We start from the raw sequence: 14,493 nt of genomic DNA on the forward strand, positions 1-14,493 counted from the left end.
CTAATACTTAGAAAAATATTAAATACATGGAATAAAATAATGGGTGAAAAATTGCTATTTTATATAAACTATGGAATGTATTACTTAAAAGCACAAAACAGTAAGCAACTATTCATTATAAACTGATTATTGTTTCAATTACATGCTTTAAGACACCTACATCTGATGAGTTATTATATGTATTATCAAGCATTTTGCTTACTTGTTAGTTATAAAATAATCTAAATAAATCTAATGGAATGTTTCAATTTTTACTTTATGATTAGTTCTCCTAAAATCACCCTAAAATGAATTTTTTAAGAGAGAAATGGAGGGAGGAAGGGAAGACTGAGAGGAGGGAGAGAAAGACACCTGCAGATCTGCTTCACTGCCTGTGAAGCAACTCCCCTGCAGGTGGGGGCTCGAACTGGGATCCTTATGCTAGTCCTTGTGCTTTGCACTACGTGCACTTAACCCGCTGCGCTACCGCCCGACTCCCTAAAATTAATTTTAATCCAGAAAAAACAATACTAATAAAAATGAGAGTCCTACTATCGTATAATGAATGACCTTTTCTTTCTAATAGTAACTATGTAATCAGCATAATTTCAGCCAGCCTTGCACATCCGTATCAACTACATACAATAGCTTTTCACCATTTTATGGGGTAGGAAAATAGCATGGTGACTATGCAAAAAGGCTTTCAGGCCTGAGGCAGTAAAAGTCTCAGATTTAATCCCCAGTACTACCATAAACCAGAGCTGAGCAGTGCTTTGGTTAAAGTGCGCGCGCGCACACGCACACGCACACGCACACGCACACTCACACACACACGTCATAATTATAATAAGGATAATAGTTATGTTGTCTGTTTTGTTCAAATTTTATTAGGCAAGTAACAAAGAAACTTAAAGCCTATTTGTACTAGTGGAATTAGTAAACATTTAAATTTTATTTTGAATAAAAATAGAAAATATTTTATGCTTTCTCTATAAACATGTACAGTTTTTATACGCAGTGATAAAAACAAACAATTATCATTTTAAATTATTTTAAAATCAAAATAAAGTAAAAGTGTCTTGTTTCTTACTTCCATCTTGGAAAGTAAAAGCACAATAAATATGTATTGCCTTTTTAAAAGTGGCCTTGTAAAAAAAATAATGAAGAGTATTTAAACATGGAAAGTAAGTGCATGTAAAAATCATCATCAACCACAGAATGGTTCATTTGGATAATGCACTGTTTTACTATGGGCTCAAACCACACTGAAGTCTGGTCCCCCACTGCATTGAAGGAAACTGGTGCTGTGGCCTCTCACATATACACTCTCTATGCCTGTTTCTGGGGAAAAAAGCTATCAGGATTGGTGGAGACATGGAGGCATCAAGCCCCAGCAATAACCCTGGTGGCAAAGAATTAAAAGTAAAACTTGTCACCTAAGGTTTTTAGAGAACACATTTCTGAATTTTAAACTCTCTGGCTGTCAAAATCCTTTTTTTAAAAAAATCACAATTAAATTAAAACCTCTTATCAACAAGTTTTTGAAAACAATCTTGAAAAAAATTATACAAATCACCTCTCACATTGTTCTCCACTTTCTCATTAATTTTAGATAGCACTCTTCCCTTTTTTTTTTTTTTAGAAAGAAAACTTTCTGTATTATTGGCACCTATCACCTAAAACTGGTTCAAATAAGCCAAAGCAAATCTAAATCCAATTAGTGAGATGAACAGCAACTGATTCCAAGCCAACTTAAAAGCCAAAATATATTCTGATATACTTTAATAGGTTATATATTCCAAAATATTAGTGTTAAGAAGTTAATCACTCGGGGTCGGGCGGTGGCGCAGTGGGTTAAGCGCATGTGGCGCAAAACGCAGGGACCAGCATAAGGATCCCGGTTCGAGCCCCCGACCCCCACCTGCGGGGGAGCCGCTTCACAGGCGGTGAAGCAGGTCTGCAGGTGTCTACCTTTCTCTACCTTTCTCTGTTTTCCCCTCCTCTATTTCCCTCTGTCCTATCCAACAACGAACAACATCAACAATGGCAATAATAATAAACACAGCCAGGCTACAACAACAAGGGCAACAAAAGGTGGAAAAATGGCCTCCAGGAGCAGTGGATGCATGGTGCAGGCACCGAGCCCAGCAATAACCCTGGAGGAAAAATAAATAAATAAATAAATAAATAAATAATAAAAATCAACCTTTAAAGAAAAAAAAAAAAGAAGTTAATCACTCAATACTTATTTAAGGGGCCTAGCTTTTAATTAAGCTTACAAAGTTTTAATACCAGAATCTAGACCTAAACATTTAACTTTAGTCAAATGGTATAAGTAAAACTAAATGTATTATTATGTAGTAGAAAACCTAGAAAAGTGTGATGCTTATTAAGTGGAAAATGGTTTTCCAAAATTGGTATTTAATCCTCTCTTGGTAACCAGTTTTTATTATTATTATTATCTTTATTGGATAGAAACTATCAGAAATTGAGAGGGGAGGGGAGATAGACACCTGCAACACTGCTCATCACTTGCAAAGCTTTCCCCCTACAGGTGGGGACTAGAGGCTCCAACCCAGGTCCTTGCGGATTATAACATATGCACTCAACCAGGTTGTTTTTAACCTAGTGCACTACCACCCGACCCCCTAGCCAATTTTCTATTAGACTTTCATCACTGTACAACTGGAACTGCTTCCATAAAGTCACCATTAGGAAATCACATTTCCTTCAGAAATCTACGTCCAAGTCTCAATACCCTCTCTGGCAAAAACTAAATCTACACTCACCCCCTCCTTCCTTTATATATTAAATCTCTTTCCCAAAGTAGAGCTCCCATAAATATTACAACAACTAGATTTTAATGAATACAAATCAGAGGAAATGAAAGAACATTAACTCCCATTCAAGCCTTCCTTTAAAAAAAAAAATCTTGCATAATGATTATGCAAACAGATTCTCATGCCTGAAGTTACAAAGTCCCAGGTTCTATTCCCCGCCTCCCTCCCCACCCCCACAGTACAATATGCCAGAATTGAGCAGTGCTCTGGTAAAAAAAAAAAAAAAGAAAGAAAAAAGGAAAAAAATGGTTTCTAAGTTAAAATTTTAACTTCCCCTATGATTCTGTGTTTAAAAGATGAACACCGGGCAGCACAGCGGGTTAAGCTTATGTGGCACAAACCTCAAGGACCAGTTAGGATCCCGGTTTAAGCCCAACTTCCCACCCGCAGGGGAGTCGCTTCATAGGAGGTGAAGCAGGTCTGCAAGTGTCTTGTCTCTCTTCCTTTCTATCTCCCCCTTCTCTCTCAGTTTCTCTCTGTCTCAATCCAATAACAAATTTTAAAAAATAAAATAAAAAGATGCACACGAAGGAAGACTTGGAGGCAGGGCTATGGGTCAACTAGGAATACCAGCGGAGACCACCTGGGACTACAAAACAGGACTAGAACAACTTCAGGAACCCACCAAATGACCAGTGAGTGCAAACACTTGTGGCTCATGGACAGGGAGGAGCTTAGGGACAGATTAAAAGGCTGCTAACAGTCTGGCAATTTACCAGATGAGACACCACCTCCAGTCTGTTTCACCAACAGAAAGCCAGCTGGAGGGAGGAGAGGACTCCCCTAAGACTCACCAAACACAACTGTGAGTCTCCATTGCTACTGCCCTCAGCAGCTGGAGCAGCAACGGGGAGGCCCTGTGCAGATACCAAGAGAGAACAAGGAAACTCAAGAGAAGATCTATACCTCGGTAGTGTTGAAAAAAAAAATGGGTTGAAACATGCAGAAGAATGAAACTGAACCACTGTATTTCACCAAATGCAAAAGTAAATTCCAAGTGGGTCAAGAACTTGAATGTTAGACTAGAAACTATCAGATACTTAGAGGAAAATATTGGCAGAACTCTTTTCTGCATAGATTTTAAAGCCATCTTCAATGAAATCCAATTACAAAGAAGACTAAAGCAAGCATAAAACTATGGGACTACATCAAATTAAAAAGCTTCTGCAAAGCAAAAGAAACCACTACCCAAACCAAGAGACCCCTGACAGAATGGGTGAAGATCTTTACATGCCATATATCAGACAAGAAGCTAATAACCAGAATATATCAAGAACTTGCAAATCTCAACAAGACAATAACCCCATCCAAAAATGGGGGGAGGACATGGACAGAATATTCACTACAGAAGAGATCCAAAAGGCTGAGAAACACATGAAAAAATGCTCCAAGTCTTTGTCAGAAAAATGCAAATAAAGACAATGAGATACCACTTCACTACTGTCAGAATGTCATACATCAGAGAAGGTAACAGCAGCAAATGCTGGAGAGGTTGTAGGGTCAAAGAAACCCACCTGCACTGGTGGTGGGAATGTAAATTAGCCCAACCTCTATGGAGAACAGTCTGGAGAATTCTCAGAAAGCTAGAAATGGACCTACCTTATGATCCTACAATTCCTTTCCTGGGGATATATCCTAAGGAACCCAACACACCCATCCAAAAAGATCTGTGTACACCTATGTTCTTAGCAGCACAATTTGTACGAGCTAAAACCTGGAAGCAACCCAGGTGTCCAACAACAGATGAGTGGTTGAATAAGTTGTGGTATATATACACAATAGAATACTACTCAGCTATTTAAAATGGTGGCGTCACCTTTTTCAGCTGATCTTGGATGGACCTTGAAAAATTTATGTTAAGTGAAGTAAGTCAGAAACAGAAGGATGAATATGGGATGATCTCACTCTCAGGCAGACATTGAAAAACAAGGTCAACAGAGAAAACACAAGTAGAACCTGAACTGGATTTCGCATATTGCACCAAAGTAAAAGTCTCTGGGAGGGGGGGAAGAGTATAGGTCCAAAAAGGATGACAGAGGACCCAGTGGGGTTGTATTATTATATGGAAAACTGGAAAATGTTATGCATGTATAAACTATTGTATTTACTGTCAAATGTAAAACATTAATTCCCCAATAAAGAATTTTTTTAAAAAGGGCAACAAAAGGGAATATAAATAAATAACAAATAGCTTCTTTGCATAAAAAATAAATAAAAAGACGAACACAAGATTTCTATTAATGACTTTATTCATGAATATATAATGGAACTCAAAATAGCCAAGAACATGAAAAATTTTCAGATTAATACTTATCAACCAAATCCATCAGAAAATACATATAATTATCTAACAAAAATGTACATATAAGAATATATTCACTTTATAGAATTTCTATCTAATGAATATTTTAAAATTTTGCTACAAAAAGCTAATGTATACTATCAAATACATACAATTCAAAAGAAATCAAATGTTAACTAGTAAAATAACTATCCCATGGTTAATCTTTTAACAAAGTGCTACTTTCATACTGGAAAAAATAACTCACTGAAATTAGGAATTTTTAAATACTAAATCATCATTCCGAAAGTGTTACATTTTTTCTTCATTATTCACTATGTCCTAAACATTCTTATGACCCCAGAGACCATCAACAATATTTTGCAATTAAAAAAAAAAACTTGCAGTTCACTGATTATGTCCAAAAAAATAAATAAACAAACACTAGTACACTACAACTAAATGAATGATGATCTTAAACATGATCTTTGGTTTGAAGCTGTCCTGATATCCTTTCTAGTTAAATGACTGTGGTTAATATTCATAAAATAGCACACTAGTTACATTTGAATTATAAAAGTAAATTGGACAGTGACTTAAAGGCAATGAGTGGCACATATAAGGAAGTCTGATGAGCTCCCTGAGTCCATAATTAGCGTGTTAAAGGAAATCATTGTTGCTGGCAAGTGACCCACTTGATTGCATCAAAGATTCCTATCAACATTAAAATACTATCTATTGGGAGGAATTTCTAATGTGAATGAAAGCACATGGGTGCAAATGTTAAGCAGATAAATAAAACCAATTAAAGTGTGTATGCAAAGAACAGTTGTACCCACCCCATGTACACATACACATCTCATGTTTAAGGCTGAATCATCCATGCATATATTCTACCATGAGTTTGTATATCCTAGAATCAAAACTAGATGATGATTTGCAGACATAATGAGACTTTAAATGATGTAAAAGTTGGTCTTTTTCTAAAATGTAAGGTTCTAAATTATCAGTGCAATTATGTTAGAAACTATAAAGGTAAATGCCAGAAAGGACAAGTTCAATTTCATAATTAATGGCTCTTGATTATTTCTTCTCTCTCTCTTTGAATAATCAAATGCAAATGTCTTTTAGCAATGGCAGCATTCAAATCCCACAAAAAGTCAAGTAGTGTCTCCTTAAGGAGCACCTCCATTGGCACAAACTGTAAAACCTGCTGGGGTGCATCAGAGTTGAGCAAAGCACTCAACAATTCATTCACATTCTGCAGGTACTGGAAAACTGGGTTTGGAAGATCTTGATAACCAACACACAGCAGGACTGCACAGGTCCTTAGGGGCTCAGAAGATGTGGGACAAGAAAATGTGATGAACCTAAAACAATTGTGGAGTACGAAGACCAAACCAGCCATAAATCTTGTCAAACAAGAAAGTATAGGCAAAATCATAGTGTCTCCTGTATGAAGCTGCTGCAATGAATGTAGAAGGCAGTTCAAAAATAACTGTTGATAAGTTGGGTCTCCATCATGAAACAATGAACAGTTAAAAGTCATGAGTTCAGGTGATTCCAGGAGAAGAACTTCCAATGGCATATTCATCTTAGTATCATGGAGAGTTGGAAAACCCATAAGCAGACACTTCATCTGGTTACTGGGTTCTAAAACCTGCTCATCTTGAAGGTACCTGATAAGGGTAAACAACTCAGAAAGTATCAGTTCTTCAGAAAAAATATGACAAGAACAATAGTAATGCTGTTTTGGTCTACACGTGGGATCTAAATTCAAAGCCCCCCCTAGTGACTTTTCGATAGTTTCATTAAGTGCCTTTAAAATTTCACCATCACAGAAAGCAGAACATTTTACCTTTGGCAATTTCTTTCCCTCTAAAATATGCCACAAGTGACACTCAAGACTGGAAGCTGTTCCTTCTAACAGAGAAATTTGCCCAGGTTGATATACAGCATGTTCTTCAGCCCAACTATTAAAATATCCTTTGGCTACCTTATCTTTCCATGAAAGAGTTTCCAGCATCTTCCTCTCATTATAAGTTTTAAAAGATTTGTTCCTCTGCCCAAACCACTTTGTATTTGTACGACAACCAACATTAGACTTTTTCACTAGCCAATTATTTTTAGAAAGAGGCTTCACTTGAAACTTTTGCATAAAATACTGAACAGCACAGTCCCTTAAATTATTCAGCCTTGCTTGCTCCTCTTCTCCCATACATTCAAACAAACGAATGTTCTCAGAAATAGTTTCTAACTGATATCTATGAAAGAACACACAACATTCTTCATGTCTTTTAAGAAAAGATTCAGGAATCATGTGATGGGGAAAGAGAGCCTTCTTGGTCATTTCAGCCCCAAAATACACCACCATCTTAGATAACAGAGGATAGATGACTTCTCTTCCCTTATAGTGGAGACACACCACATAGACTTCTGAGTTGCCTGCCTTGCTAGTAGCAGGCTTGAAAACATGGACTTGGTCAAAGGAACAGTTTAGTAGGTACATCAAGTTTATGGAACAATGTTCAAAAAGAGTAAACATCTTTAGAACAAAAGAGCCACCATTTGCAAGAGTCAGAAGAGCAGTGACAACTTCACAATAATGCAAAGAAGAGACTAAAGCTTCTTGTTCACCTGGGTTTCCTTGGCAATCAAAACTTCCATCTGCGGTAATCAAATGAATGGTTGCCATGCTGCTTATAAACTTCTGAAGTCCAGTCAGATATTTCAAAGTCATGATATCACCAGTGTTATCTGGACCAAAGTACCAGCGATGTAAAGTATTTGCAATAAGTCGGTCATCCATAATCATAATCAGGTTGTCATTTGCTTCATGGTATGGATTCAGAGTATTAGCTACCCAATTCCACTCACACGGGAATCGATGAGATGTTAAGTAGTGATTGAGACTAGCTATAAAAGCTCCAGGAGCTTCACAGAGGTGTAGAGAATTCAGCTTTCCATTCTGAAAAGCTTCCTGCGGAATGAGTGGAAAGCTACACAAAATCTCATGAAACTTACACCAGGCTTGAGTACAAAGTTCAGCATTCACAGATTTTTTCACATGAGAAATTATTTTTCCAGCTTTATTAGTGAAGGCAGTGTGCTCATGCCACTTATCCAACTGCTTATCACTTAGCAGGTTTTTTACTTCATTTAGGGATTTCTTCAAATCAAGAAATGCATTAAATTCCATGTGGTCAGAAGTGAAAATCTCACTGGGATCTGGTAACTGCCACTCACTATCATGCTGTTTACCGTAAGAAAAATTCTTGGCAAAGAGTTCAAAAATGTCAGCAAGAACATCTGGGCTGAATGTCTCAGGACCTGAACCCAGGGGTGTGTTTTTGCACTTATTCATTTTCAAATTAAATTAAAATCTAGAAAAGAAAACACATAAATAAATCAGACTTATTAGGGAGTGAATCAGATTACTCTCATGATGTTACATAATGAGGTAGTAAAGAAAGATACTGGAAAGAAATCGGCGGTGGGGCAGAGGGTTAAGTGCATGTGGCACCAAGCGCAGGGACTGGCACAAGGATCCTGGTTCCAGCCCCCGGCTCCCCACCTGCAGGGGAGTCGCTTCACAGGCAGTGAAGCAAGTCTGCAGGTGTCTATCTTTCTCTCCCCGTCTTCCCTTCCTCTCTCCATTTCTCTCTGTCCTATCTAACAACAACAATAATAACTACAACAAGAATAAAAAACAAGGGCAACAAAAGGGGAAACAAATATAAAAAATAAAGAAAGAAATAAAGATTAAAGACTATGATATTCAGGGCCAGGAGAGAGAGTTCATTAGTAGAGCACAGTACTTGCAAACCTGAGGCACAAGGTTCAGCACCTAGTAAAGCATATGCAAGAAGTGATACCATGAATTGCTTACTCTCACTGAAATAAATTTTAGATTTTGGGGTCATCAAACTAGCTCAATGTATATAGTGCTTTGCCATCTGAAAAACCAGGTTCGAGTTTGGCCCCCATTGCACTGGAGGAAGCTTCAGTGCTGTGGTCTCTCTTTCTGCCTCTTTGTCTTTCTCTGAGGGGGAAAAAATATTTTGATAACAATCATCTGCTACATGTAACTTAAATTACTGGGCAATTTTACATTTGAGTCTCAATTTTTTATGTTTAAAAGAATGAGGTATCATTATCTCAAACGATAGAACATACTAACACAAACAGTGTATGCCATGAGAGAGATAATGGCTATGCAAAAATGTTCTCATGCCTAAGGTTCCAAAGTCCCAGGTTCAATCCCCACACCACCATAAAACCAGAACTAAGTGGTGTTCTTGGGGGAGGGGGGAGAGATTTGTCAAAGAAAATTCATCACTGAATAGTCTCAGAAGTGTCCCAGTGTAGAAATGATCTGTGTTAGCCATGCTGTTCAGTCTTATGCATAAATATTCTATTTTTAAAAAATATTCTTAGATAGCCCAGTGGTTATTCAAATAACTTTAATGCCTGAGGCTTTGAAGTCCCAGGTTTAATCCCTGGCACCATCATAAGCTAGAGCCATGCAGTACTCAGGTAAAATAATAATAATAATGTAACATAACATAACATAACATGAAGGAAGCTAGCTAGATAGCTCATCACTGAATCACAGGTAGCTCTTAACAGTCATTCAAGTAGTTTCTTCTCAAAGTTCTCATCTACCCACAGCTGAGACACTACTCACAGGGCCCCAAACACACTGAGAGACAACTCTGGACATGGCCTTTGATCAAGCTCTAACAAGTGACGTTTGGTGTTTTAGTGTCCTTCAAACTTCACTTCCCTCCAGGAGAGAATCTTGCATCTAAACCCAGTACATGTCCTATTACCAAGCCTCTGTTTACCACCCACCTAGTCACCTTTCAAGACTTGGAATATGCCCTCTGAAGGTACTAATGACATCACAACCATGAAATTGTTGATCACTAAAATATGCATTTTCATAGTATCAATTTATCACTAATGGCCACTAACACTTCTCACTATACAGCTTGTTAACAGTGCTGTACTTGATTAATTAGCCTCTTTTTACTCAATGCCGAAGTTGACTCAACTGCATCCTGGCATGTCTTTCAACTACAGGGATTCCTATCTCATCTGACAGTTCAAACAGTTCCATGTTTTTACTATAAAATAGTTTCTTCTTGCCACCAAAACTTAACACATTTTATAGAATTTTAATTTTTTTTTTTTTTGCTTTTTCCTCCATTTTGTTGCCCTTGTGGTTTGATTGTTGTTTATTATAGTTGTTGTTGTTGTTGTTGATGTCGTCATTGTTGGATAGGACAGAGAGAAATGGAGAGAGAAGGGGAAGACAGAGAGGGGGAGGGAAAGATAAGCACCTGTAGACTTGTTTCACTGCTTGTGAAGCAACTCCCCTGTAGGTGGGGAGCCAGGGGCTCGAACCAGGATCTTTACACCAGTCCTTGCGCTTTGTGCCATGTGTGCTTAACCCACTGCACTAGCGCCCAACTTCCTGAATTTCAAACTAAATAAATGTCCTTGCTGAACATGCAAATTACTCGTCACTCTCCAGATTCTTTGTTATAATAAATAGCACCTAAGAAAACATCTGTCCATCAGATAGAGATATGCTTAAAGGCATGTCAGCAAAGTTCTAAACTCTAGCAGTTAAAGCAACAAGGATTATACAGCAGTTGTTAACCAACAAGTGCTTTCAATCATGAGTTATATATTTACTTAGTAAATTCAACACATTCTACCCAATTTTTTTAAAAAATTATTAGGGGGTTAATGCTTTACAGTTGACATTCTACCCAATTTTTTATTAAGAAGATAAATGTGTTAAATATTAAAAAATGACAGCTAAATCAACATCCCACAAACAGTCAAAGTTTAATGGTCACAAGAGGAAATACATGTGAACTGGCAGCACAAAAAATGCAATAACCAGGGGACAGGTCATGGCACATCCAGTTAAGCACACATTACCATGTGCAAGGACCCAGGTTTGAGTGTCAACTCCTCACCTGCAGAGCAGAAGCTTCAAGTAGTGAAACAAGTCTGCAGGTGTCTCTCTCTCTTTCTCTCTCCTTATTTCCCCCTCCTCTCTCAATTTCTGTCTATCCTATCCAATAAAAATGATAAAAATGACCACTAAGAGCAGTGGATTCATAGTGCCGGCACTGAGCTTCAGGGATAACTCTGGTAGCAATAAAAAAAATAATAATATGTGAGTACAATAACCAGAAGACTTTATCTTGCTAGCATTTACTTGGTACTGTCCTTTTAGTACACTTTTTTCTATGAGTATTTTGTTTAAATATTTTAAAAATATTTATCTATTTTTATTGGATAGAGACAGAGAAATTGAGAGGGGAGATGGAGAGGAAGACAGACACCTGCAGCCCTGCTTCACCATTCGTGAAGCTTTCCCCGTGCAGGTGGGGACCAGGGGCTTGAACCCTGGTACTTGCACACTGTAATATGTGCGCTTAAACAGGTGCACCAACACCTGGCCCCTTGTTTAAATTATTTAAGTCTTCCCACTACTTCAGTTTGTAAAGTTTCTCAAAGTAATAAGCATCTTTATAATCTCTGTTTGTCATGGTATATTTACAAATTACATGTTAACTGTGTTAACAGTCACATACAACCATCAATATCTTCTTTCTTACTTTGGATCACTCACTACTTTTAACTACAGTAAAAATTAAAACTAGGGGTCGAGTACACATGTTGCTATGTCTGAGGACCCCATCTGCAAGGTGGGGGGAGCTAAGCTACACTGAGCAGTGGCACAGTGTTGAAGGTGTCTCTCCATCTCTTTCTCTCTCTCTTTTACCCTCTATCAGAAAGAAAAAAAGGGGGGGTTAGGAAAGCCCACTGGGAATGGTACAGAAGTTCAGGCACTGGGCAGGGGTAGATAGCATAATGGTTATCCAAAGAGACTCTCATGCCTGAGGCTCCATAGTTCCAGGTTCAATCCCCTGCACCGCCATAGCCAGAGCTGAGCAGTGCTCTAGTAAAAAAAATAATAATAATAATTTCAGGCACCAAGTCTAATTCTGGTGAAAAAAAAAACTTTAGACAAATTTCTGTAAGAAGGCAAAAAAGAAGCATTTTTACATTCACTGGAAACCTAAATAAAAGTGCACTTTGCTTGCAGGAGACTACAATCATGGTTAGATCTCAATTATAATCTATTTTGGAAGAAGTCTGAGTTTAGTAATTAACTCTACACACTTTTTACTAGTTAGGGGGAGTAAGTTCTGAGATACTACCTAAGCTATTAGGTAATTACATGAAAAGAGCTAAAGTAATCCTGACACTCAATTGTTTTGATTTACCTGTGGCACACAGACAAAATTTTTAATCCAGCCACCTCTCATCAACTTCTTGCTAACAGTATCCTAATTGTAGACACTGCCAAACTTTCCTCGTGTACTGCCACAGCCTTCTAACAGATCCACTTTGCTCACAGCCTTGCCACTTACAGTTTTTTCTGAAACATACTGACGAGAGAAACTTCGTTAAAACCTAAATTAAATGGTCACCACTCTGCTTAAAGCTATGCAGTGGCTTCCCATTTCACTCAAAGCAAATGCCAAAGGCCCTGCAGTAGCCCCTGAAGGTGTATCTGCCCTTGACCTTCACCCCAGCTGTCACCTAGTTTTCTATTACCACCCCTCCTCCCTTACTCACTGTGCTCCAGTCACATGAACTTCATTGCTGGTCACCAAAGTCACACTAGGCACACTGCAAACTGCAAAGCTTTGTATTGGTCAGTCCTTCTGCCCTCAGATAATCTGTACAACTTCCTTACCTCCTCCAACTATTTACTGAAGTATAGTTTTCTCTGTGAAACCTGCCATGATAGATTAATTTAAATCTTCATCTTGCAATTTTTACTGTTATGTTGTTGGTATTTTCCTTTTAGCATATAACTAATTTCCACATGTTTGCTGTAATAAACATGTTTATTACCTGTCTTCCCCAAACTAGAATACAAGCACCAGAGTGTAGGGATCTTTTTTTTTATTCACTCATCTATCATGCCAAGAGGTTAGAACAGTGCTTAGTACACAGCAGGCTCTCAAGTATTTATCAAATAAACAAAAAAAATCATACTTAGCACAAAAGACACTCCACTGATCAGGTTCTGAAAGTCATAATAGCATTTCAATTTCACTTCGGCACTTCAGTGCATGTCTAAGAAAAAGAAAAAAGAAAAGCAAAGCATGTGGTTTACAGAGTATAAGGGGGAAATGTCCAGCAGGGATTCCTCTGTCGCTTCACGATGCACTCCACGGAGCTTTGTGGCATAATTCGCCTAAGGAGGGTCAGGATTATCACTACTTTGTTTGCTTTCTTTTGCTTTGCAGATTTAGGATATGAAGCCCCCTGCCCGAATCAGCAAAGGGAATGGCTGCAAGCTGTGCAGGTTTAACACAAAGCCCGCACAATCTCATCCACAGCTGCTCGGGTTCCGGATCAATAAGGGAGATTCCCCGGGGCTCCGGCTCGCGCCTGCTCCCAGCAAGGGTGCGAGTGACACTGAGGGCCAGCGAGTGTCCAGCGCTCCCGGGACACCCAGGATCTCATTTCATCTAGTGGAGGGAATGCTAAGCGCCGTCCAGGCGGCCGGATCCCTGACCGGAGGCCCCGCAGCCCCAGCCCCGGCCTCACCTGCCGGCAAGTCCGGGAAGCCGGCCCACATCACCTCCGCTCACGCCCACTTTAGCCCCAGAGGCTGGACTTCACTGACTCTCCTCGGGGTGGGGGGGACTTTCCCCACTTCCGCTCCCGAGAGCTGCTTCCGGGAAAGTCACTGGTTTGCGTCCTCGCTGAAAATCTCCACAGGCAGCGCGGCGGGTGGGGGTGCGGGTGGGGGTGCGGGTACGGGTGGGGGTGAGGTGAACCCCCCTCCCAGCCGCGAGACCACGGAAGAGACCGCCTGCCTTCGGGCCGCGCCTCCGCCAAACGTCACTACCTTGACGGGCACACTGCGCATGCGCCTTTCAGGCCGGCTGGCGTAATTTACGTCAATGTGACGTCCTCCCGTGATTCAGGCGGTTGTGTTTCTCCTTGGGCTAAGGAGCGAGGAGCGTTGGTTCTCTCGATGCCCTTTGGCACCGCACCGCCCTCTTCCACCCCCCAGAGGGCGGGGCCAACCTGTCTATTGCGCTGGTTCCACCCACGTGACCACCTGTTAACTATTGCAAAAAATTCCCTCAAACCCTTTCAAGTCAATCTCTAACTTCCTAAGAAAACAACCACTGAGCTGTTTTCAATCAGGATAGTTTACCTGTGCCTATTCTGGAGTTTCACCTAAATTCAGTTATTACAGTTTATATTTTTTATTTCCAGTCCCTTTCCATGCAGTATATTATTTTTCTATTATAGGAAAGGAGACAAAAGTTTCCTATG

General features: G+C 39.3%; 1 protein-coding gene across 3 annotated transcripts; it reads right to left on the reverse strand.

The window, feature by feature from the left end:
• Positions 1-5,050: 5,050 nt before the first annotated feature.
• Positions 5,051-14,091, reverse strand: CMTR2 (cap methyltransferase 2). Of its 3 annotated transcripts, XM_007526682.3 has the most exons (3): positions 13,753-14,090; positions 13,195-13,275; positions 5,051-8,483 (listed from the first exon to the last, which is right to left on the reverse strand). In XM_007526682.3, exon 3 carries the CDS (start codon positions 8,462-8,464, stop codon positions 6,170-6,172), a length of 2,295 nt encoding a protein of 764 aa, XP_007526744.1. In that variant the 5' UTR covers positions 8,465-8,483; positions 13,195-13,275; positions 13,753-14,090; the 3' UTR covers positions 5,051-6,169. The 3 variants fall into 3 exon arrangements, with proteins under 3 accessions (XP_007526744.1, XP_060041190.1, XP_060041189.1); XM_060185207.1 differs by lacking the exon at positions 13,195-13,275 and having other exon boundaries at positions 13,753-14,091; XM_060185206.1 differs by having other exon boundaries at positions 13,195-14,091.
• Positions 14,092-14,493: the final 402 nt, after the last annotated feature.

This window comes from Erinaceus europaeus, chromosome 2, assembly GCF_950295315.1.
Source record: "Erinaceus europaeus chromosome 2, mEriEur2.1, whole genome shotgun sequence".
In the NCBI taxonomy this organism is placed as follows: domain Eukaryota; kingdom Metazoa; phylum Chordata; class Mammalia; order Eulipotyphla; family Erinaceidae; genus Erinaceus; species Erinaceus europaeus.